We start from the raw sequence: 24552 nt of genomic DNA, 5'->3' as shown, positions 1-24552 counted from the left end.
TACTTACCTTCCCTGCACGACCTTGAGCCATCTTGTTCCAGTTGCAACAGCTCCTGCGGCTGAGCCATCATGTGTTCCTACTCATTAAGGTAATGAATATTCACCTCTCTTTACTCAGGGGAGACACATGATCATTCGGCCGCAGGAGCTGCTGGAAGCCGGAATAAGACGCTGCGAGGGCGCGCAGGAAAGGTAAGTAGGAGGGGTTTTTTTTACAGCTGCTGGAAGCCAGCAGCTGTGGCTGTAACTGTGCATGCTATAAGAGAAATGAATATTCATTGCCAGTGCAGTGAATATTCATTTCTTTTTAGCAGCGGGCACAGTTACAGCCACAGCTGCCGGCTCCTGCCTACTGTGACCCACAGTTCCACCGCTCCCCCGCCGGCTTCTGGGACATTAACTCATGTATAAGCCGAGGGGGGGCGTTTTCAGCACAGAAAAATTTGCTGAAAATCTCGAATTATACACGAGTATATACGGTAAATATATTTATGAAATTATAAATGCTGAACTGCTTAAACTTATACTTACTATGTGGTTTAATCCCACAGATTCTCCTGTTCCATGAACTGTAGATAACATTTTCACTTTGCAATTATCACACTTGTGTTTCTCAATTGAAAATGTCCAATGTATAATTTATCTGTACTTGTCAGCGGCCTAGCATAAAGCTTTTGGACGTCAGTATCAAATATCCAACAGGACGTGAAGGAGGCCAAGGATAACATGTGAGGCTGAAAAAGAGAGGCCATATTGAATTGACATAAGAAATTAAGATCAAAAGAAGCAGTGGTGTAGAGTAACTAAAAACTGTCTACTTGCAAATTTTAATTTATCTGTTAACTTTTAACTTGACAACTACTATTTTTGTGTTTTTTTTAATGATTTCCAGAAAAATAAAATCATTTTTTGTACTCACCTTTTAAATTGAATTTGTTAGAGCCCACGATTACTGAGATCACTAGGGTGATTGAAGGTGAATCAAATTTTAAGCTGGTAAAGGAAGGTGAAATACAACTGACTAGAGTGATACAAGGAGGTAAAGTTCAAAACAAATGACTTTTGCCTTTCTTCATGTCTCTAAGTGATCTAATATCTATTTCAATTTCTAAATTTAATAATAATTTAAATGATATGGAAAAATATATTTATTACTTTAACACAAAAAAAAAAGGCATGATGATCTTGGCATGTTAAGTCTTCTGTCTTTCTCAAAATGGACCTCTGCCAAATAACGATCGAAGAGCTCCTTTATAATAATTTCTAACTGGCATTCTTTTTCATTCTTATTTCCAAATTTCCAATGATATTTTCTCATCCGTGCACGCAGCCTTTCATATCCAATTTTTCCTTTTATTTTATAATCAAATTTGTTAGCGCCTAGAGTTACTAAGATCACGAGCGTGATTGAAGGTGAGATCACTAGAGTGATTGAAGGTGAGCCAGATTTTACACTGGTAAAGGAAGGCGAAACTCAAGTGACTAAAGTGATCCATGGAGGTAACGTGAAATGATGAGATCTCAAACATTTTTTTTTTTTACTTTCCCTTTATTTCTAAAAATTAATAAAAAATCTAAAAAAGACACGAACTACTTGTGGTGGGTTCTTAAAACGTAATCATAAAAGCTTTCGAATAAAGAAGTGTATATCACCGAGAAAGTGGTGAACCATATACTTCATTCTGCATTGCTTTTATGTCAAGCTCTTTTCGAAACAAAAATCTCCATAACTGTAATCATTCTTTTTTTTTTGCCAGGGCTTTGGTGAAAGTGAGACATTGGACTGCACCCAATTAGGTTGTATTATTCGATTTCTCTTACAAATTTCTTTATTTGTTGAACAGGCCCTGAAATTAAATACACTCGGGTTTCCACCGGTCACGGATCTGATTTTGATGATGCTGAACTCACAAGGAGGCTGGAAGAAGGTGAGTTTCAGTGACAGCTCTCAATAATTTCTAAGACATTAGGCCTTATGTATAAAATAGGTCTTTACTAGAATTGAGCGAATATGTTCGGAGTCGGTCGCCGAATCTGAATTTGCCATATTCGTGCCGAATTTATGTTTGATGATCGGTTCCGAACATATTCGGTCATTTCTACTCCCATTGACTCCAATGACGTTCGGTTGTGTTCGGCAAATATTGCAAAACAATCGTAATCGGAGTCGAATTTTGAAACATTCGCTCAACTCTAGTCTTTACTTGCCACTAGGACGGATCCTAGACTATGTTTAGTTTTTTTTTAATCTTTAAGAAATTGAAAGATTCTTTATGATTTGTTTCAATGTACAACATGGGAACGGTTTCACTAATTTTGATACATATGAATTTGTATGGAAAGGGGAAAATTGAAAACATATCCAATTGAAATTAGTTTTGTGGAAAGGGTCAAATTTAGCCACACGTTTGAGTGGGGAGCCGGTGATATAAAAGCTAATATTCCGAGCTAAATAACCATTTGAATGAGCAATATTAATGTATATCCTATTTCCCACTAGTACTTATAGGCCAGGAAAAAATATTGTAGACTACTATAAGACACTAAAATTAAAAGGAAAAACTAAAGCTGATTTAGAAATCTGATTTGGCATTCTGTTTGAGAAACCTCAGGCGACCAGCTGTTTTTGCCAGGGTTAAAAAGAATCTGTCAGCAGATTCTTTGCTATTTTATCTGAGAGCAGCATATTGTTGGGGAAGAGAGTCTGATTCCAGGGATGGGTCACTGTATAGTTTCAATACAATCAGTGTTTTCTCAGCAGGAGATTATCACTGCCGGACTACATGGTGTTTCTGTCACATTACGTAGCATAAACCTGCTGACAAATTCCATTGAAGCTGCATCCCATAAGAAGGATTGCAATAATTACCGTTCAGAATAGTCTAATAGTTCATATGGAAAGAGATAACTACTTGAATCCATATAATAGTGTCTATGACTTATTTTATTGATGAAAACATTGTATTTAAAATAGTTTATCTCTTTTTAAGTCACTTAGCTGCCTGGGATATGTATTACATAAGCCTAATGTATAAAAATAAGTTAGAAAACTCTTGATTTTCATGGCTAAATGGTTATTTTTATATATGTGAAACTAATTTGCAAGTAAAAATATTCAAAACTAAAAAAGATAAATATTATAATAGAAAATGTTACAGTTTTCAGAGATTGAGATTTTATTTAGTTTGTTTTTTTATGGTTATTTGTGTTAATACTCAATTGTATGTACATTTTCTGAATAATTAAAGGTTATGGACACCCTTAACATTTATAAAAAATATTTTTACATTCATTGCTCGGTATATAGTTATGAAAAAAAGTGAGCAATCTCCATTACTTCATTCATTTCCAAACTACTGATATGCAATCTGCTCCTAGTTTAAATTTTTCTCATGTATGTGACTTTTTACTAGCAGCGCAGATGAGTTCTCCTAGAGCAGGAAAGCTTGTTCCCTAGCGCTGTCCATCTAACGGATCTAATATTTCAGTCGTTAATAGTAAAATATGCAACGTGTCAGTTCTGTGGATTCGGGAGCGCTGTGTCCTTCCTTAGCTCTTATGTATTCGCACAGCTTTATTTCTGTACTACTTTACCCTTTCACAGGTCATCAGGAATCACTTGTCTCTTTTGCTCAAAGAAATTGATGTTGAACAGTGTATGTTTCCCCCTCCATTCCCTGCAGTGTTTCTATAGGTTATATCTTTAATTTATTTAAATTGCTTTTTCATGGAGTAAGAGTACTTGAACTCGAGTGCTACCTATAGGAAGTAGCAATCCTAAAAGTTAATATCAACCCTTTAATGAGATTGACATGCCATTGTAAGGAGACTTATAGGCAATGCAATGATCCTCTGTGAAATTATAAATGCAAATTAACTTTTCAGAGAGGAAGAGGACTAGAACTCTTGTGCCACTTATTGGAAGTAGCAATCCTAAAAGTTAATACTGACCCTTTTACCTCCTCAGACCCAGAAGTCTTATAATAGCATTCACTTTCTTAAAAACCATTGTACACTACAGTGTACGCGGGTTTAAGGAGGTTAATGAGAGTGATATGCTTGACATGCCTTTGTAAGGACACTTATAAGCTATGCATTGATTCTCGGTAAAATTATATGTGCAAATTGCCTCTTCAGAGAGGAAGAGGACTAGAACTCTTATGCCTCTTATTGAAAGTAGCAATCCTAAAAGACAATATTAAACCTTTTAACAAGCCTTGTCACACGAATTAGGATAAAAGCCAAACCAAAATTTCAATTTGCAGACACGTGTTTCGGGAGTTGCCCCTACTTAGTGCAAAGAAAGAGATCAGTATGAGAGGCCTCTGATGAGGTTTTAGGGGTAATATTCCTCATTTTGGAGAGTGTCATGCCTGATATGCCATGGTAAGGAGACATATAGGCCATGAGGCATGAGGTACTCCTCTGGGGAATTAAATATGAAAATTACCTCTTCAGAGAGGAAGAGGACTAGAGCTCTAGTGGTATCTATTGGAAGTGGCAATTTTTAAAGTCAATATCGACCCTATTTCTAAACACTTTCAGTCATTTTGATTGACCCCAGCAGATCAAAGTGTGTCATTTCCTTCTTATCTATGTTCTACGATACAGTAATCTTTCTGATCTGTTCTGCCCGAAGACTTAGATGCTTTACTCCCCTACCACCTCCTCTTCCTCCCAGCTTACATTTTTCACAAAGACTATTTAAATAGTTGCTTAATTTTTTTGCTTAGAAAGCAAATTTAAAGAAGTCCATAGCCTTTAATTTTACGTCAAAGTGTTGATGTACTGCTTGATACTTCATTGCATTTTTATTTCAGCAAACGATGATAATTAGCACAATTGACGGGTCAATTTTTATTTAAAAATACAATGACCATGATTGAACTTTGGTTTTGAATAAGTGCAAAGTTCTGTTATCAATGTAATAGGATCATGTTCAGAAGTCTGCAGTATATGTGTAGCCTTCATGCGTTCCGATAATATCAAGGACTTCTCACCCAGTGGTGACGTACCTAACCATATTTTTGTCTAGCCCACATCACAATATCTTGACTTTATGGGCTTGCTGAAATCTTTGGTTTATAAATTCCTTACAATTTATGCCATAAACATGTATCCTATCAGAAGTGACCAGGGTATCCAAGATCATTGAAGGTGATTCACAATTACTGGATGATGACGAGCTGAAAAGACTTCTCCAGGGAGGTTAGTGAGTGCAACTGGGCAACTAATATCACTTAACAAGGATTTGTTGGTGATGGTAAGCTATCTAGTGCAATCACTTCCTTTTAAAGACTAAATTTATCTGCGCTTTACTTTAAATCAATCACGCCAGCGTCCAAATTAAAGCAAAATTTTAATTTAGTCTTTAAAAAAAAAAACTAACAAAGGGGACAATGAAAATTTGTTTGAATTCTTGTAAAGTTGATATTACTTATTGGATGATATGTTGATGTGCAATAAAATAAAAACAACGCAAAAAAATAACTTTAACAATTAAGAAAAAATAGAAACAAATATTCATTCCACCCCTCAACCCTCTTTTTAGCATGTATTTGATGTTAAGGAAGAAGTTTAACTTGTAGAAATCTTTAACAGTAGCATTTTGTTTTACATTTTTAACACTAATAAATTATTATCAATGTACATTAAATTTTCTTCATTTAAGAACGAAATTGTATTGGTCATTGATATAAAAAAAAACAGCTAAAACTCATAATCTGGGACTTTAATTATTACTAAATTATTGTTTATAGATGCATAAGAGTTTGTATGGCTGTTCCGCGTATTTGTTCAGTGAGGTTTTAGATTTTATTGCAGATGATAGATTTGTCCTGAGAATAGACATAACGAAGCCTTCACTACTTGAAACATAGCTGATATCTGTTGCTATTGTTATACGTATCACTAAAATGAAGTATGTAAATTTTAAATTTTGGCAAATTTGATTACACTGATCTTAATAAAGTTATCTTAAAGGGAATCTGTCACCTGTTTTTTCATCTATGAGATGCGGCCACCGCCATCAGGGCCTTATCTACAGCATGCTGTAATGCTGTAGATAAGCCCCCGATGTAACCTGAAAGAGAAGAAAAACGAGTTAGATTGTACTCACCCAGGAGCGGTCCGTGTCCGATGGGTGTCGCGGTCCGGTCCGGCGCCTCCCATCTTCTAGCGATGGCGTCCTCTTCTTTGCTTCCTGTCGTGTCTCCAGCACAGGCTCACTGCTCTGCCTTGTTGAGGGCAGAGCAGAGTACTGCAGTGCGCAGGCACCGGACCTCTCTGACCTTTCCTGGCACCTGCGCACTGCAATACTTTGCTCTGCCCTCAATAGGGCAGAGCAGTGCACCGGAGCCGGAACTGCTCCGGGAAGCAAAGAAGAGGACGTCATTGCTAGAAGATGGGAGGTGTCGGACCCTGACCGGACACGGACCCGGACTGCCCCTGGGTGATTATAATATAACTCGTTTTTCTTCTCTTTCAGGTTACATCGTGGGCTTATCTACAGCATTACAGAATGCTGTAGATAAGCTCCTGATGGGGGTGGCCGCATCTTGTATGTGAAAAAATAGATGATAGATTCCCTTTAAAGAAGTTTTTCAATTTCGATACATATTTTTTAAAAGGCATAAAATTATATACAAAATAAAAAAAGATATACTCAGCATGTATGAATACATTGAGTAATAAAAATTACCATGCCTCTTGTCTCTATAGTTTATTCTTATACAGTGAAACACTGTCACCAGTAATAGGATAATGTTAAGGTTTACAGGGATACAGAAATAATAAAGGAAAGGAACAATGTAGAGTTCTAAGTAAAGATGTACAAATGTTTTATGGGGTAAATAAGAATAAAGCAGACCTATTAAGACCTGACAGATCCTCTTTAATGAAGAACACAACTAATATTGAAACTTTTACTTGTATGATTTATTGATTCACTGACTTATCTTCTAGGTTCTCAAATTTCCTCTTTAATTAATAGACAACCAGAAAAACATTTCTAATTACATCAATTCTATATTCCGTCTTTGTTTTGTGTTTAGAACCCCAGGTCAGAAAAATACAATCAGGAACCAGAAGAGTACAAGGTATATAATAAACATTCATTTCCATTAAATCATTAAGAACTTGTAATTTATGTTTTAATTGAATGAAGAAAAAGAGTCCTAGATTGAAGTCAGGTTGTGAACAGAGATGAGCGAACCCAAGCTTAAAGGTTTGATGTTCGTATCGGACAGTTAGTGTTCGGTGTTAAGCGCCGAACATGGACGAGAGAGACCATTTTTCCAGACCCAAAGTTCGGGTCCCCATGCTTTTCAATGGGCTTCGGGTTCTGATACCCAAATCGAACTTTAGATTAAAGTTCAGGTCGTGAACCAGAACCTGAACTTCCGCTCATCCCTAGTTGTGAATAAAGTGAACCTGTCATCATGAAAATGCAGTCAAGTCTGCCGGCAGTACATTCTAGAGCAGGGGGAGTGGAGTAGATTGATATTAACTGTAGTTACATTGGAAAAGATTCAGTGTAGAGTAACTTGTGCTTTAATCATTTAATCCTCTTCTTTTTCTGGGGTTTTGGTCCACTGGGTGGTCCTATCAGTGATTGACAGCTTCCTTTGATAAGCTGGAATTCATAGATAGCTGTCAATCACTGCTAGGACCGCCCACTGAACCGAAACTCCAGAAAGAGCAAAGCTTTAAATGGTGAAACTACAAGATATACTGAATCTTTTCCTACATAACTATATATCGATCTTGAATTCTTGTGTAGATGAAAGGTCGCACTCATCGGGATAGTGAAATGCTGCTTTATTTTAACATGTAATTACATGTCAGGTCGGAATAATTAAACAAGTGCAAAGAGGCTGACAACGGCCGTTTCACGCTATTCAAGCGCTTCTACGGGTCATTCGTTGAGCTATATATCGATCTACTCAGCTCTCCCTGCTCTATAACAGATTTTCATGATGACATCTTCCCTTTAAGCTTTAAAATGAATTACCGCCCATCAGAAATGTTCTTGTTCTTCTAGTTTGTCCATCATTTTTTCTGGGCTTTGCTGCAGGGCTATTGTTTTAATATAATGCAGAATAAAATGTTGCAGTTGGACTATGCTGTGTTTAGTTGTATAGTTTTCTTACTAAGATCAATAACATGATTTTTTTAGTACATAAATAGCAGGATGCATATGTATCTGGGTAAATAGTTTTTATACATAACCATATATTTGTATTAATATAATGGTGCAGCTGCCTATTATAAGTGATCAGTAGGTGAGTCATGAAAAGCTCTAATGTGGAATAATAAGAGGCTACGTATAATTAATAACAATGCGAGGAGACGTCAGAACAGGAGCTTTGGTGGAATTTATCTCCTCCGGGCAAGATGTACTGGAACTTTAAAATGCTTTATTATAAAGCGATCGCTATTAGTCACCATCAGTGTGTTTCCAATCATCTACCATTTGATATTCCTGGATCCTGTGTTTCCTTTAGAACATAAAATTTGTGAATTTAATGAGTCGAGTTAATATTTATTTCACGTGTGCTCAATAATTCTGCCGGTACATATAATCCTATATAAACATACGTCCTTTATTTGACCTCTTTTGTCAAGTTATTAAAAATTCAGCCAATGGTCAATTATAGTGAATTCTGGTAGGAAGCTGGGAAGCAGCCAATCATGGCTGCCAATACAGCTTCCATAATATTTGTAAACTTGGCAATTTATATACTTATACATCACTCCACCTGTTTGATTTCATGACTCGGTCGAATTGATAGGACTCTAGGAAACTAAAAAAAATATTTACTAGACTTGTTATACATTTTCTGTAGAGGGCACTACATGGATGTACATAACTTAATGTGTTATACTTCGGAGGAATTTTTTTCATTGATTTGACTTGTTTATTTCTGCATTAGGTTGTATTTGCATGGGCGCAGTGCTTGGTGGCTGCAATAACATTTTGCTTTGTGGTACAGTTTTGGGATTTAATTTTTCATGAAGAAGATGCTTTATGTGCTACATTAAAGGCAATGTCCGGTCATATTGTATGATATTCATGAAATATTTTGTAGAAGGGTCATCAATATTACATCGGTTGGGGTCCAATACTTGGCACTGTACATCCCAGTACTGAACATGAGTTCTTATTCAGGAGAACAGAAGTTGATATGCAGTACCTGGCAGTGGCTATGAATCTTCATTCAATGGTTACAGTCATAGGCAATAACAGCCAGTTGTACTTACCCACACCAAACCAATATCTTGATTACGTATCCTAAGAATAGGCATGGATCTCCAATCAGCTTTTATAAGCTGTAGCAGCAGCTACATGTAAACCCATTGAACTAAGCCGCTCAGCAATTTTTAGGGCTTGAATAGGAGTTGTTCTGCAGTACATGGCAGCAGCAACTACACAATGAATGGGACATTGCAGCTCTGCTTAATGTGTCTACATCTGGCTGTCGATGGAGCTTATAACAGCTGACCAGGTCTTGGACACCCACTGATCCAGTATTGACAAGCTGTACTAAGAATGGACCATTATCAAATGCAGAGAGAACCTCTTTAATGTATTTATACAAGCGGATAAATCCATCAACAAACACATCCTTTAGAATGAACTTGAGAAGTAACCTTGTGACTCCATTAGTTGGCTTTCACTAGCTTTATAAAGGCCACCACCAGTCAAACATTACATTTAGACCCTAACTATAGGGGCTTCAGGGTTAGGAGTCACATTGAGTCTCTGGTGCCTAAGGGTACCCAGTAATGGAAATGACACATGATAGATGGAGGTTCTATTGTACTGTATCTTTTGCATTAGATCTATGAAGCTTCCATTTATGCTTCTGACCACACTGAAATCATGGAGAAGTTGAGACAATCATTTGTTGAACTGTTGCTTTTTTGTTTTAGGCTAATTTGCACTCATTTGAAATTGCTGCAGTAAGGTAGAGCTTTACTAATGCTGTGCTTGTGCAATAACCCCTTGTCTTGTTTGTCCTGTAACATCTTCATATAATGTCTAAAAAATGTTTTACCTAACCAATTTTTTACCATTTGTTATTACATGTATATATTGATTTAAAAGGATTGTCCACACCTTATCATTGGCACAGAAAGAGGAAAAATAATGGGAAAAAAATCAGTACCTCAAGAACTTCTGCTGTTCCTCCAAACCCAACTCTGTGTCCCCCCGAGTCCCTGACATCAACATCTGGTGTCAGTATTTATGCAGCCAATCAAAGGCCACTGGTCGGCTGCGGCATTCCTATTTTGTCTAAGCGGAGGAAACACCATTTCTTCTGGCCTGAAAGAAATATGATGTCAATTCTAGCCAAAATACTGATTTGTAATACAATTGCGACAGTGGGATCCTTCACTTTTCTACTAGATAGAAGTACACCTCTATAGTAATCTAAAATGGTTCTGCAAAAGTGCATCAAGTGTTGCTGCAATAATCTGAACACTTGTCCATGATACAGCCATCATCTAATTGATCTAAATTACATTTCTCGTTCATATAGGCCCTAACTTTTATATCAGATATGATTATATATTTGGGTACATGGGTAAATAGATATGGGTATATATTTTGCAGGTCGTATATCTAAATCAATATGTTATCATAGTAATAATAATAGTAACAGTGAGTAATAAACATCTATACATCCAACATGACCATCCCAACTCTCGTGTATACATTTCCAACTGTCGCGTATACATTTCCAACTCTCACGTATACATTTCCAACTCTCGCGTGTACATTTTCCACTGTCGCATGTACATTTCCAACTCTCACATATACATTTCCCACTGTCGCGTATACATTTCCAACTCTTGCGTGTACATTTCCCACTGTCGCATGTACATTTCCAACTCTCGCGTGTACATTTCCAACTGTCGCGTATACATTTCCAATTCTCACGTATACATTTCCAACTGTCGAGTATACATTTCCAACTCTCACGTATACATTTCCCACTGTCGCATGTACATTTCCAACTCTCGCGTGTACATTTCCCACTGTCGCGTGTACATTTCCAACTCTCACATATACATTTCCCACTGTCGCGTATACATTTCCAACTCTTGCGTGTACATTTCCCACTGTCGCATGTACATTTCCAACTCTCGCGTGTACATTTCCAACTGTCGCGTATACATTTCCAACTCTCGCGTGTACATTTTCCACTGTCGCATGTACATTTCCAACTCTCACATATACATTTCCCACTGTCGCGTATACATTTCCAACTCTTGCGTGTACATTTCCCACTGTCGCATGTACATTTCCAACTCTCGCGTGTACATTTCCAACTCTCACGTATACATTTCCAACTCTCGCGTGTACATTTTCCACTGTCGCATGTACATTTCCAACTCTCACATATACATTTCCCACTGTCGCGTATACATTTCCAACTCTTGCGTGTACATTTCCCACTGTCGCATGTACATTTCCAACTCTCGCGTGTACATTTCCAACTGTCGCGTATACATTTCCAATTCTCACGTATACATTTCCAACTGTTGAGTATACATTTCCAACTCTCACGTATACATTTCCCACTGTCGCATGTACATTTCCAACTCTCGCGTGTACATTTCCCACTGTCGCGTGTACATTTCCAACTCTCACATATACATTTCCCACTGTCGCGTATACATTTCCAACTCTTGCGTGTACATTTCCCACTGTCGCATGTACATTTCCAACTCTCGCGTGTACATTTCCAACTGTCGCGTATACATTTCCAATTCTCACGTATACATTTCCAACTGTCGAGTATACATTTCCAACTCTCACGTATACATTTCCCACTGTCGCGTGTACATTTCCAACTCTCGCGTGTACATTTCCAACTGTCGCGTATACATTTCCAACTGTCGTGTGTACATTTCCAACTCTCACGTATACATTTCCCACTGTCATGTGTACATTTCCAACTCTCGCGTGTACATTTCCAACTGTCGCGTATACATTTCCAATTCTCGCGTATACATTTCCAACTGAAGAGTATACATTTCCAACTGTCACGTATACATTTTCAACTCTCGCACATACATTTCCAACTGTCGCGTATACATTTCCAACTCTCACGTGTACATTTTCAACTCTCGCGTGTACATTTCCAACTGTCGCGTATACATTTCCAATTCTCGCGTATACATTTCCAACTGTCACGTATACATTTTCAACTCTCGAGCAAACATTTCCAACTCTCGCGTATACATTTCCAACTCTCGCGTGTACATTTCCAACGTCGCGTATACATTTCCAATTCTCGTGTATACATTTCCAACTGTCATGTATACATTTCCAACTCTCACGTATGCATTTCCAACTCTCACGTATACATTTCCAACTCTCACGTATACATTTCCAACTCTCGCGTATACATTTCCAACCGTCACGTATGCATTTCCAACTCTCACGTATACATTTCCAACTCTCGCGTATACATTTCCAACTCTCGCGTGTACATTTCCAACGTCGCGTATACATTTCCAATTCTCGTGTATACATTTCCAACTGTCATGTATACATTTCCAACTCTCACGTATGCATTTCCAACTCTCACGTATACATTTCCAACTCTTGCGTATACATTTCCAACTCTCACGTGTACATTTTCAACTCTCGCGTGTACATTTCCAACTGTCGCGTATACATTTCCAATTCTCGCGTATACATTTCCAACTGTCACGTATACATTTTCAACTCTCGAGCAAACATTTCCAACTCTCGCGTATACATTTCCAACTGTCGCGTATACATTTCCAACTCTCACGTATACATTTCCAACTCTCGCGTATACATTTCCAACCGTCACGTATGCATTTCCAACTCTCACGTATACATTTCCAACTCTTGCGTATACATTTCCAACTCTCACCTATACATTTCCAACTCTCGCGTGTACATTTCCAACTCTCGCGTGTACATTCCCAAAGTAGATCTTTTCTCCAGCATAAACAGATTTTAATAGACCTTAGGCATAAGAACGATAGCCATGATTATGCAACTTGGCTTTTTATATGAACTGTGGTGATGTGTAACATTGTATTACTCAACCCATTGACACAAAGAACTTTTTAAACTTGAATTAAACATTGACTTTCCACTTTAACAGGTCAACCAATAAGAAGAAAGCTTAGAAGAAGCCATCAATCCTAAATTCATTCCCAGCCACTGGTAAATAAGGAGCTACAAATGGATCTACTCTGAGAAAGTGATAAAGAATACGCTATGTTGAACTAGGAGTCATCTGGACTATCTCACATCTTGCACAAACTGACTACAAGCTAGCAAATACATTCTTATTATTCTACGTTTTCATAAAAGAGGGGGATTTGTACAAACTTTTTTTGAAATGTAAAACAAAAAAATGCTGAATGTATTAAAGAAAAGGATTGTTGATTGTATGTTGCCAATTGTTATATGCAATAGTACGTGACGTGCTGTATACTAACTTTAGAGAACAATTCTATGCCACTTCGTGAATGGAGGTCCACCAGACCTTAGAGGGACTTTGAATTGTTTGTGGTTCACACACTTTAAATAAATTGGTGCTTTGTTTTTGTTTGTTTTTTGTTTGTTTTTTATATCAGAAACCTTTTTATTTTTAATCAAAACCTGCACAGCTAGTCTTTGGTACTAACTCCAATGGTTTTATTTGTAAATTATGCCATTTTTATAACTGGTTTTATAAGCAAAAAAAAAAAATGATAGAGTCATTTGCTTCCATGTTTATTTTTACTCTGATGTTGCAATGCAACTATTTTTGCTAGGAAAGAATTGTTTACTTTACACTCCTGTGCCTTTATCTTTAAAGTGAAACTGAATGAAATGAAATATGGTTTTAGAATGTGAAAGAAAAATTATATATATATTCAGAGAAGTTAAAAACAAACAAAAAAAATCTTTCACATCTTAAATATTTGTTTTTAGAACATTAGTTTCTATTTAAAGGCTTTAAAAAAAACTATTGGGTGTGCCTGTATACCTCTGTTTCTTCTACAAATACTCAATAAAGAATGTGGTTGAAAAATGCATTTGTTCATGTTTCATAATTCTACATTTTATGATTATGGCAATTTTCTGATCCCTGACATGTTAGAACATTATTTATTACACTCTACTTATACAGTGCCATCATATTCCACAGCGCTTTACAGACGACATTATCATCACTTTCCTCACAATCTAAACTCCCTACCAGTATGTCTTTGGCACCTGGGAGGAAACTGGAGGAAACCAATGCAAAGACGAGAATACTGTATAAAACTCGTTGCAGATGTTGTTCTTGCTGAGATTTGAATCCAGGACCCCAGCATTGCAAGTCTACTGTGCTAACCACTGATCCACCATGCTGCAAAAATAACATTACAGAGATATTATTTTTATGCAATGCTCATGGGGAAAAAGTAAGCCGTAATATCATTTTAAAAATATGTAATTGCAATTAAAAAAGAAATGGTTGGATGAATCCACAGACCATTTCAATTCGTATGGGGGAATCCTGACTCTTCCTGACTGATTATATTTGGGGGAGCTAAGGTTTTGGCCATTCTGTTGGAGATGAGTTTAATAATGACTCTCTCATAGAGAACAAAGGAATGCTCATTCAAGCCAAGTATTCATGTATGTGGAGGAAATCGAAAGAGTTGGATGTCGGCCGAATGATCATTCAGTAATTTAACATGTATGGCTAGCTTTTGATTGATACATGCCTACTGTGAAGAAAATCTCTGCAGCTTCTGTCAAAACAACAGCTCATGGCAAGCTGGCTGCTGCTAGAGACAGACTCAGAAAAATGGTGTTTCACTATATATACTAAATTAGTAAAAAGTCCCTCAGTTGCTACATCTCTATATATAAAAATGAATGTGTGTGTGTGTATCACCAACCAATCACGAAGCATCTTTCATTTCACTAGAGCTGAGCTGTGATTGGTTGCTATGCGCAACAGTTTTCCTTGCAAACAATCACTAAGCATCTCTCATTTCACCAGAGCTGGTTAAAAGAAGCTGAGCTGTGATTGGTTGCTATGACCAACAGTTTTCCCACTTGACAACACCTCAGCAGACACTGGACATGGTGGGAGAAATCTAGCATCCCTGGGAACATAAGCTCCCAGCCATTGTCTGCCCCCCAGAAAGGAGCAGAGAGCACATGACAGAAATGAATCCCCCCTCCAGTGCCCATATACCCATCCTTCATCCCTTAGGCACATCTTCCCTCTTAAAGGGATCATTGGAAGTCAGATCAAATCCATCCAGCACTTTGGTTTTGACCCCAGGCCTCTCTTAAAGGGATCCTCGGTATGGAAGTGAGGGAAAATCCACTCTGCGCTTTGGTACTGACCCCAGGCCTCACTTAAAGGGATCTCCGGTATGGAAGTTAGGGTAAATCCCTCAACACTCTGAGTCTCACCACAGGCTTCTATTAAAGGGATCATTGGTATGGAAGTCAGGGCAAATCCACTCAGTGCTCTGGTTCTGACGCCAGGCATCTTTTAAAGGGATCCCCAGTATGGAAGTTAGGACTGTTCCACTCAGCGCTCTGGTTCTGACTCCAGGCTGACAGGATGATGTGGGATATTAGTGGTAGTTGTCCAGTGGCTCTGGCTGATTGGGATGATGTGGGATATTAGGGGTAGTAGTCCGATGGCTCTGGCTGACGGGATGATGTGGGATGTTAAGAGTAGTAGTCCGGTGGCTCTGGCTGACGGGATGATGTGAGATATTAGGGGTAGTAGTCCAGTGGCTCTGGCTGACGGGATGATGTGGGATATTAAGAGTAGTAGTCCGGTAGCTCTGGCTGACGGGATGATGTGGGATATTATAGTGAATGTGGCTATGCGGAGTGGGCGGGGCTCTACAATGAGCAATATATATATATATATAATCATTATAATTTGTTATAACTAACCATAGTTAGTTACTATGCCTGGGCAGCGTCAGGCTCTTCAGCTAGCTACCTATAAAAAGAAAGGTGATTATACAGGATGATTCACTCATTACTTCACCTGGACAAATTGCTGTACCTTCTAAACGAGACAATCTATTTTACTGAAATTTGGACTGTACATACCTTGATTCATGAGAAACTGATGTTTTAAATCAGGTGTTGAAAATGTCCACTGTTTGCATCCCAGCACACTTGCACACGCCATTCCATATTGTTGAATGTTTTCCGGAGGATGTCTAGAGTCATATCCTAAATTTCTCGCTGTATGTTCTCTCAGAGTGCCTGTAACGTTCATGGCTTGTTATTATACACCTGACCCTTAATATGGCCCAAAAGGAAAAAGCCAGTGGCCATTTTCAGACATCCTACATCATGCCTATCAGTAATGTTCCTGTACGTTCCAGCTTATTTACCAGAGACAGAGTACACGGTTTGGATGGAGGATTTCCACCTCCAAACTTCTTTAGAAACTCACTTATTCTGATGAACTAAAGTATGTACAGTACAAATTTCAGTATGATCTACTTATTCTTTTAGAAGTTACAGCAATTTTTTCAGGTAAAGTAGAGATTAACTCAACCCGTACTATTCATAATCCCAGAGCATCTTATCTCCTTTGATGACAGGACAATAACGAGGATGATTACATGCAAGTTATTTTATCCCTGTAGTCATACTTTTAGTAAGGTGACCAGGCAGCATTTTAGCACTATTTACCTGCAGATTGACCCTATAGCGGTTTTTGAACATAACAATATTCTTAGTAACCAGGCCAAATTTGTTAAATCTGACATGTGTCAATACACTGGAATGTTTTAACATATTCTAGTGATTTTGAGATTATTTTTTCTTGAAACATTATATTTTAAGATAATAGTAAACTTAATACCTTTCTCAGAATCATCCTTACCCAACGAGGTGAGATATTGCATGGAGCCCCAGACTGAGGAAAATTGACAGTCATCTTATGTTTCTTCCATTTTCTAATAATTTGGCCAACATTTGTTGTAGCCTTCTCACCAACCTGCTTGCCTATTGTCTTGTAGCCAATTCCAGCCTTGTGTAGGTCTACAGTTTTGACCCTGATGTCCTTACACAGCTCTTTGGTCTTGACCATGGTGGAGAGGTTTGAGTGTGATTGAGTGTGTGGACAGTTGACTTTTATACAGGTAACGCGTTCCAACAGGTGCAATTAATACAGGTAATGAGTGCAGAGTAGGAGGGCTTCTTACAGAAAATCTAACCAATCTGTGAGAGCCAGAATTCTTGCTGGTTGGTAGGTGATCAAATATAATCATGATCTCAGGGTACCGATGGGGTTAAAGAGAGAGCCCCCCGCACTCTTTAAATCATCTGGATGCCATAGTCACTACTGACAGCAGCATCTAGGAGGATATATGGCCTGGTCGATACCGACACCAATAGTGTCCGATGTGACAGAGTGTCAGCTCTAGAATACAGCTGAAAGCTGCTGCATTTCCACACATCGAAGGATGCTTCACTTATATCTATTATATCTCAAGTCAGTTTTAAGTCGTGCTCATGGTCACTAAGGGTTTAACATACCATATATAAAATAACTATAAATAATAAAAAAAATGCTGTCTTAAAGGAGGAGTCAGGGGTTTATTAGACGGGTTGTGTACAAGCTAACCAGTGAACGTATAGAGCTTTAATTGCATAGATGGGAGCAAGTGTGCTGACCCGAAATTACATTCGTGATTTAGGCCCCTCAAAACAACTTCAAATGTGAAGTCTGTAAAAAAAATGGATTTGTAAATTTTGGGGAAATAAAAGAAATTGATGACCAACTTTTAAGCCTTCTAACTTCGTAACAAAAAAAGTATGTTTCAAAAATTGTGTTGATGTAAAGTTGATATGTGGGAAGTGTTATTTATTAACTATTATGTGTGGCATGACTCACTGTTTTAAGAGCATAAAATTAAATTTTGAAAATTGCAAAGTTTTCAAAATTTTCCTAAAATTTCCGATATTTTCAGAAATAAACGCGTTATATCTAACTAATTTTAACACTATCACGAAGTACAAAATGACATGAAAAACAGTCTCAGACTCACAGGAATACATTGATACAGGAAAGATATATATCTTTGTACAGTGTTAGCCAGTAGATAGAAAAATATTCAGAATTGAGAGTCCTCAGTGGTTGATACCTTTTAATGGCTAACTGAAAAGATAGTAACAAATTGCAAGCATTCCAGACTACTCAGGTCTCTTCATCAGGTGGCAAAGTCTAATGTAAAATCTGAAGAATCACATATTTATACACAAAACAGCACAGAAAGAAATAATGCAATAGATTAGACAGTGATAAACAGTTGTGGCCATAAATGTTGGAACAGTTTATAGATAAGGAGTGTGAATGTTTTATTGTTTTCTGACTGGGGTCTGGTTCTGTGTTGTGATGCCCCCACAAGGTCTGAGGAGCAAATTCCTTAATTAAGGTAAAACGATATAAATCCATGTGACACATTCATTCCTGCATTGAGAGTGTCAAAGGTCATAATAAGTTTATACTCCCAAACTCTTCTGTCTCTCTGAGATTTGAAGTTACCTTTTAATACAAGTAGTTTAATGTCCATGGTGCTGTGATAAGGGTGTGGTGTAGTAACCACTGAGTCCGCTAGGAGGCGCTGTGTGGATGTCCCAGGAGAAAGGATGAATGGCAGAATACGGAATGGCCGTTATGTATCCCAAAGTGGGTGGCTTTGGGATGGAGACTTATGTGTTGTTCAGCAATGATATTGCTGAGGTGTTGCTTCAATGTATAAGGGAGAACCAGGTAACTAGAGAGATGGGCGAGCCTGGTTACCTACAAACCCACCCAGGGGTGTGTTTAAGAGTGTCATAATAAAGTATATGTGTGGCTGTGTGTAATAGGACCTTTAGTGAGGTCATAGCCATGTGATCACCTGTGGGTGTGGTTATGGACCATATAAGGTACCTGAGATCCGGTCACATGAGGGAGAGCACATGGATCTGATTGGGTCATGTGGAAGGTAATGGCAGGCCTATGTGGAGGAAGGTGTGATACCTTCCTGAAGACCACGTGCTGAGGCTGCTGACCCGGTGAGGCCTGTGGATATTGGCTGTATGTGAGGACGGATAAGCCTTCTGTGTTTGCTGAGGCTCCAGGACTGAGCCTGAAACAATGGACACTTATACTTGCTTTCGCCTGAGCTAAAGGCTATTCCTTATGTTATGTGCTGGTTTATGGGTTATGGAGCACTAAACCCTATGAACTTTTAAAGGAACGTGCCTCCTGATTGGCTCCCGTTGCTCCTGAGTGAGTTGAATCCCTACAAGGGATACAAAAATGTTTTGCCACAGGTAGATCCATTCTTTTTTCTCTTATTGTGTGGCGATGAGAATTCATCAGTTTTTGCCCGGTCTCCCCCACATACAGACCCCCAGTTGGACATTTAGTACAAATAATTGAGTGCACCACATTAGATGTGATGCAGCTGAAAGTACCTGGGATCTTGTAGTCCTGATATGAATTGAGGATCTTTATCTTGTCCGTGGTCATTATAAATGGACAGGTTTTACATTTTTTCTGGTTGCACAAAAAGGTTCCTGAAGCAGTTGGAGAGGACAGGGAGCTTCTGACAATGATGCTTCTTAGATTTGGGGGCTGCCTAAAGCACAGTAGTGGGGGGTCTGGAAAAATGGATTGTAATCGGGCATCTTTTTGTAGTAAAGGTTGTAATTTCAGTGCAGCTCTAGAGGCACCTGGTTATTTTCTTCTTTAGCTTTGTAATGTAGCAGGTGATTCCTTGATATTCTGGTGGCTCTTGTAATTTGGTTTTGAATTGTTCTTGGATGGTAACCCTGATTCAAAAAGGTCTTTCTGAGGCAATCAAGGTGTTCATCTCTATCCATGGGGTTGGAACATATACGATTGTATCTGATGGCTCGGCTGTAGACAATAGAGTTTTTTATGTGTTTTGGATGGAAACTGTCCCATTTAAAATATGTTGGATGATCGATTGGCTTCTGATACAGGGATGACTCTATTTAATTGTACTGTAGCTTAATGATGGTGTCCAAAAAGTTAATTTCAGTGCTGAAGTAGTTGAGTGTTAAGTTGATGGTGGGATGAAATGAATTAAACTGTTCATGGAACGTCTTTAGCTGTGGCCTAGATTCCATCCAGATGATTAAAATATCATCAATGCAGCTGTAGTAGGCCAAAAGCCTCATGGGACATGAGGACAAAAAATCACTTTCAAGCTTGGCCATGAAAAGATTTGCATACTGTGGAGCCAATTTACTTCCCAATTGCTGTACCAGTCTCCTGTAGATAGATCTTGTCAAATTCAAAGTAATTGTGGGTGAGGATGAATTTTATAAGTTTCACCACAGAATCAGCATCACTCCTTTTTTCTTCATGAAGGCTTTGCAGGCATTTAATTCTGGTGTAGGATACTAGAGTACAAAGATTCCACATCCATGGTGGCCAGGATGGTTCCTTCTGGTAGAGGACCTATTGCTGCTAGTTTATTCAATAGGTCAGCTGTGTCCTGAATGTAGCTAGGTGTATCCTTTACCAGGGGTTAAAGAATACCCTCTACCCATCCAGATACCTGCTCAGTAAGGGTGCCCACACATGAAATAATTGGTCTTCCTGGATTTCCAGATTTGTGGATTTTGGGAAGCATGTAGAATGGCCCCATTCTTGGACTTTCTGGTATCAGGTCATTGGCTCTTATGGATTCATCAAGCAGACAAGATACCAACTTGTTTAGTTCCTTGTAAAAGTCCTGTGTAGGATCCGACTTCAATTTTTTGTACAGTAGTAGTATGTGCCCATAAGTTGTCTGTTTCAGAAATACATTTAAGCATTCCAGAGGAATTACCTCATAAATTGACAGTGGTCAGAATTGAAAAAATTGTCCGGGTCATAAAGGCGAAAACAGGCTCTGGTGCTAAAGGGTTAAAAATGAGAGCGTAATTATAATTCCTCCTGAATAAAAAATAGCTGCCCCTCACTGTGCTTCCTGCACAAAAAAGACATCCACACTGTCCCTCTTACAGTTCATGGCCTCTTCTCCTATAAAATATTGCCTCCCCCTGTCCCCTTTTATCTATAATAATAAATGCCCTAACCAGCTTCCGGTTGTAACAACTTCCGTCCAGTTGTAACCGGTGACGTCACCACACACACACGCACATGTTAACCCTCAACACACCACACCGCCTCAACACACACTCCTCTCACCTTTCACCTCCACTCATGTCCACTCACTCTTTCACTCCACATACGTTCCTTTCTCTCACTCCGTTTCTCATACTCACACCGTCATCGTCGCTGCCCGGACATCTTCGTTGCGGCGACGCCATCTTGAATATCGCGGGACTTCACGACATCCAAGATGGCGTCCCGCAAGAATATGTCGCTGGCGTGGGCGACATCGGGATCCAAAATGGCGTCGGCGTAATCTCGCGAGATTTCGCCGACGCCATCTTTTTGGATCCCGATGTCGTCCACGCCAGCGACATGTTGTTGCGGCGACGCTATCTTGAATATCGCGGGATTTCACGAAATCCAAGATGGCGTCCCGCAAGAACATGTCGGCGGCCTGGAGAACGTCTGGATCCTGGATCGCGGCGGCGGAGGAAGATGTCGGGGCAGCGACGATGACGGTGTGAGTATGAGAAACGGAGTGAGAGAAAGGAACGTATGTGGAGTGAAAGAGTGAGTGGACATGAGTGGAGGTGAAAGGTGAGAGGAGTGTGTGTTGAGGCGGTGTGGTGTGTTGAGGGTTAACATGGCAAGAGGTGTTAACGACGTCAGCGAAATCTCGCGAGATTTCGCCGACGCCATCTTGCATTCGTGAAATTGCATCATTTACCTCACGCCGACTTGCTGTGCGGACGCTTGGCATTGCCTGTACCACCATAACTACTGCTGCCTTGGTCCTATGCCTGTTTACTGCCGGTGTCTAATTACTGGACCAATTTGCCTGTACCGCCATAACTACTGCTGCCTTGCTCCTCTGCCGGTGTCTAATTACTGGACCAATTTGCCTGTACCGCCATAACTACTGCTGCCTTGCTCCTCTGCCGGTGTCTAATTACAGGGCCAATTTGCCTATACTGCCATAACTACTGCTGCCTTGCTCCTCTGCTGGTGTCTAATTACAGGGCCAATTTGCCTCTATCGCCATAACTACTGCTGCTTTGGTCATCTGCCTGTTTACTGCCGGTGTCTAATTACAAGGCCAATTTGCCTCTACCGCCATAACTACTGCTGCCTTGCTCCTCTGCCGGTGTCTAATTACAGGGCTAATTTGCCACTACCGCCATAACTACTGCTGCCTTGCTCCTCTGCCGGTGTCTAATTACAGGGCTAATTTGCCTCTACCGCCATAACTACTGCTACCTTGCTCCTCTGCCGGTGTCTAATTACAGGGCCAATTTGCCTCTACCGCCATAACTACTGCTGCATTGCTCCTCTGCTGGTGTCTAATTACAGGGCCAATTTGCCAATACCGCCATAACTACTGCTGCCTTGCTCCTCTGCCGGTGTCTAATTACAGGGCCAATTTGCCTCTACCGCCATAAGTACTGCTGCCTTGCTCCTCTGACTGTTCACTGCCTGTGTCTAATTACAGGGCCAATTTGCCTCTACCGCCATAACTACTGCTGCTTTGCTCCTCTGCCGGTGTCTAATTACAGGGCCAAATTGCCTCTACCGCCATAACTACTGCTGCCTTGCTCCTCTGCCGGTGTCTAATTACAGGGCCAATTTGCCTCTACCGCCATAATTACTGCTGCCTTGCTCCTCTGCCGGTGTTTAATTACAGGGCCAATTTGCCTCTACCGCCATAACTACTGCTGCCTTGCTCCTCTGCCGGTGTCTAACTACAGGGCCAATTTGCCACTACCACTTCATAACTACTGCTGGGCAATTACAGGGTCAATTAGTATCTGTTTACTCTACAATACTCCAGGACGCCTTCTTCACTGCCAGATAACTGCCAAGTAGACTCCTTTACCTGTGCCAACATGAGTCATAACAAAAAGTATGCCAATGCCAGTGAAAGGAAAGCAGCTTTAGCACTACGACAAAAACAACGCCGTGCTAATGAGACTCCTGAGGAAAAACACCATCGCCTTGAGAAGATTAAGGCTTATAAACGCCGTCGCCTCACACACGAATCCCCTAACTCTAAATCCATAAGATTGGCTGAAGAAGCCTCTGCACGCCGTCACCGCCGACAACAGACGGCCTCTTCCTCATCATTATTATTAGACTCACAACAGGATGCTTCCACATCAGCATGTGGAACAATTTACTGCTACACTTCATCCCATATGCCGTTCACTGACATAACTAATCAGCAATCTGTTTCTGCCCTATCAATACCACCATTCAATACCGATGCACAGTATGCCAATGCCAGTGAAAGGAAAGCAGCTTTAGCACTACGACAAAAACAACGCCATGCTAATGAGACTCCTGAGGAAAAACAGCATCGACTTGACAAGATTAAGGCTTATAAACGCCGTCGTCTCACACACGAATCCCCTAACTCTAAATCTATTACATTGGCTGAAGAAGCCTCTACACGCTATCACCGCCAACAACAGACGGCTTCTTCCTCATCATTATTAGTAGACTCACAACAGGATGCTTCCACATCAGCATGTGGAACAAGTTACTACCACACTTCATCCTATATGCCGTTCACTGACATAACTAATCAGCAATCTGTTTCTGCCCTATCAATACCACCATTAGTCAATACCAACGCACAGTTTCTTCACATACAAGCTGCAGTTAGCCCGCAGAAAGTGCAACCAAGACAAATATACGTTGGTCTCAAAATTAGGCGCACCCCATCGGTTGGACATGCACTTCTACTACAACCTCACATTTTCACTAATGATGAAAATAGTATTACCGAACACAGCTGTGGTGACATGACCCATGTATGTGAGCATTGCGAAGCTTTGCATTTTGTAGCAGAGATACCTTCTGATAACAACTTTACGCTCTGCTGTCAGAAGGGTAAAGTCCATGTACCCATCTATAATAATAAATGCGCTAAGCAGCTTCCGGGTTGTAACAACTTCTGTCCAGTTGTAACTGGTGACGTCACCGCACACCTCTTGCCATGTTAACCCTCAACACACCACTCCTCCTCAACACACACCTCCTCAACACACACTCCTCTCACCTTTCACCATCTCCACTCACGTCCCCCCCTCTTTCACTCCACATACGACCCTTTCTCTGACTCCCTCTCTCATACTCACGCCGTCATCGCCGCTGCTCCACGATCCCCGACATCTTCTTCCGCCGGTGCCATTCTGGATCCAGACGTTGTCCACACTGGCGACATGTTCTTGCAGCGACGCCATCTTGAGTATCGTGAAATCCCGTGATACTCAAGATGGCGTCGCCACAAGAACATGTCGCCGGCGTGGATGACGTCGGGATCCAAAATGGCGTCGGCGAAATCTCGCGAGATTTCGCCGACGCCATTTTGGATCCCTACATCGTCCTCGCGAGATTTCGCCGACGCCAT

The 24552-nt window shown here is 39.9% G+C and overlaps 1 protein-coding gene across 4 annotated transcripts in view; it reads left to right on the top strand.

Annotated features, from left to right (window-relative positions):
- Window positions 1–14074, top strand: part of POSTN (periostin) — a 93834-nt gene extending 79760 nt beyond the window's left edge. For 2 of the 4 annotated variants that reach the window (XM_073583254.1, XM_073583255.1), the window contains 4 exons: window positions 1845–1928; window positions 5128–5208; window positions 7053–7097; window positions 13155–14074. In XM_073583254.1, coding sequence (XP_073439355.1) covers window positions 1845–1928; window positions 5128–5208; window positions 7053–7097; window positions 13155–13198 — 254 coding nt within the window. In that variant the 3' untranslated portion in view covers window positions 13199–14074. Of the gene's footprint in view, window positions 1–940; window positions 1040–1377; window positions 1501–1844; window positions 1929–5127; window positions 5209–7052; window positions 7098–13154 lie in introns of all 4 variants that reach the window. The other 2 variants (XM_073583257.1, XM_073583256.1) reach the window with 2 other exon arrangements.
- The last annotated feature ends 10478 nt before the right edge of the window (window positions 14075–24552 follow it).

Source organism: Dendrobates tinctorius, unplaced genomic scaffold, assembly GCF_039654945.1.
Source record: "Dendrobates tinctorius isolate UK_male_01 unplaced genomic scaffold, ASM3965494v1 ptg000075l, whole genome shotgun sequence".
Taxonomy (NCBI): Eukaryota; Metazoa; Chordata; class Amphibia; order Anura; family Dendrobatidae; genus Dendrobates; species Dendrobates tinctorius.
The sequence above is the reverse complement of the archived record's forward strand: the minus strand, read 5'-3'. Positions and strand labels throughout refer to the sequence as shown.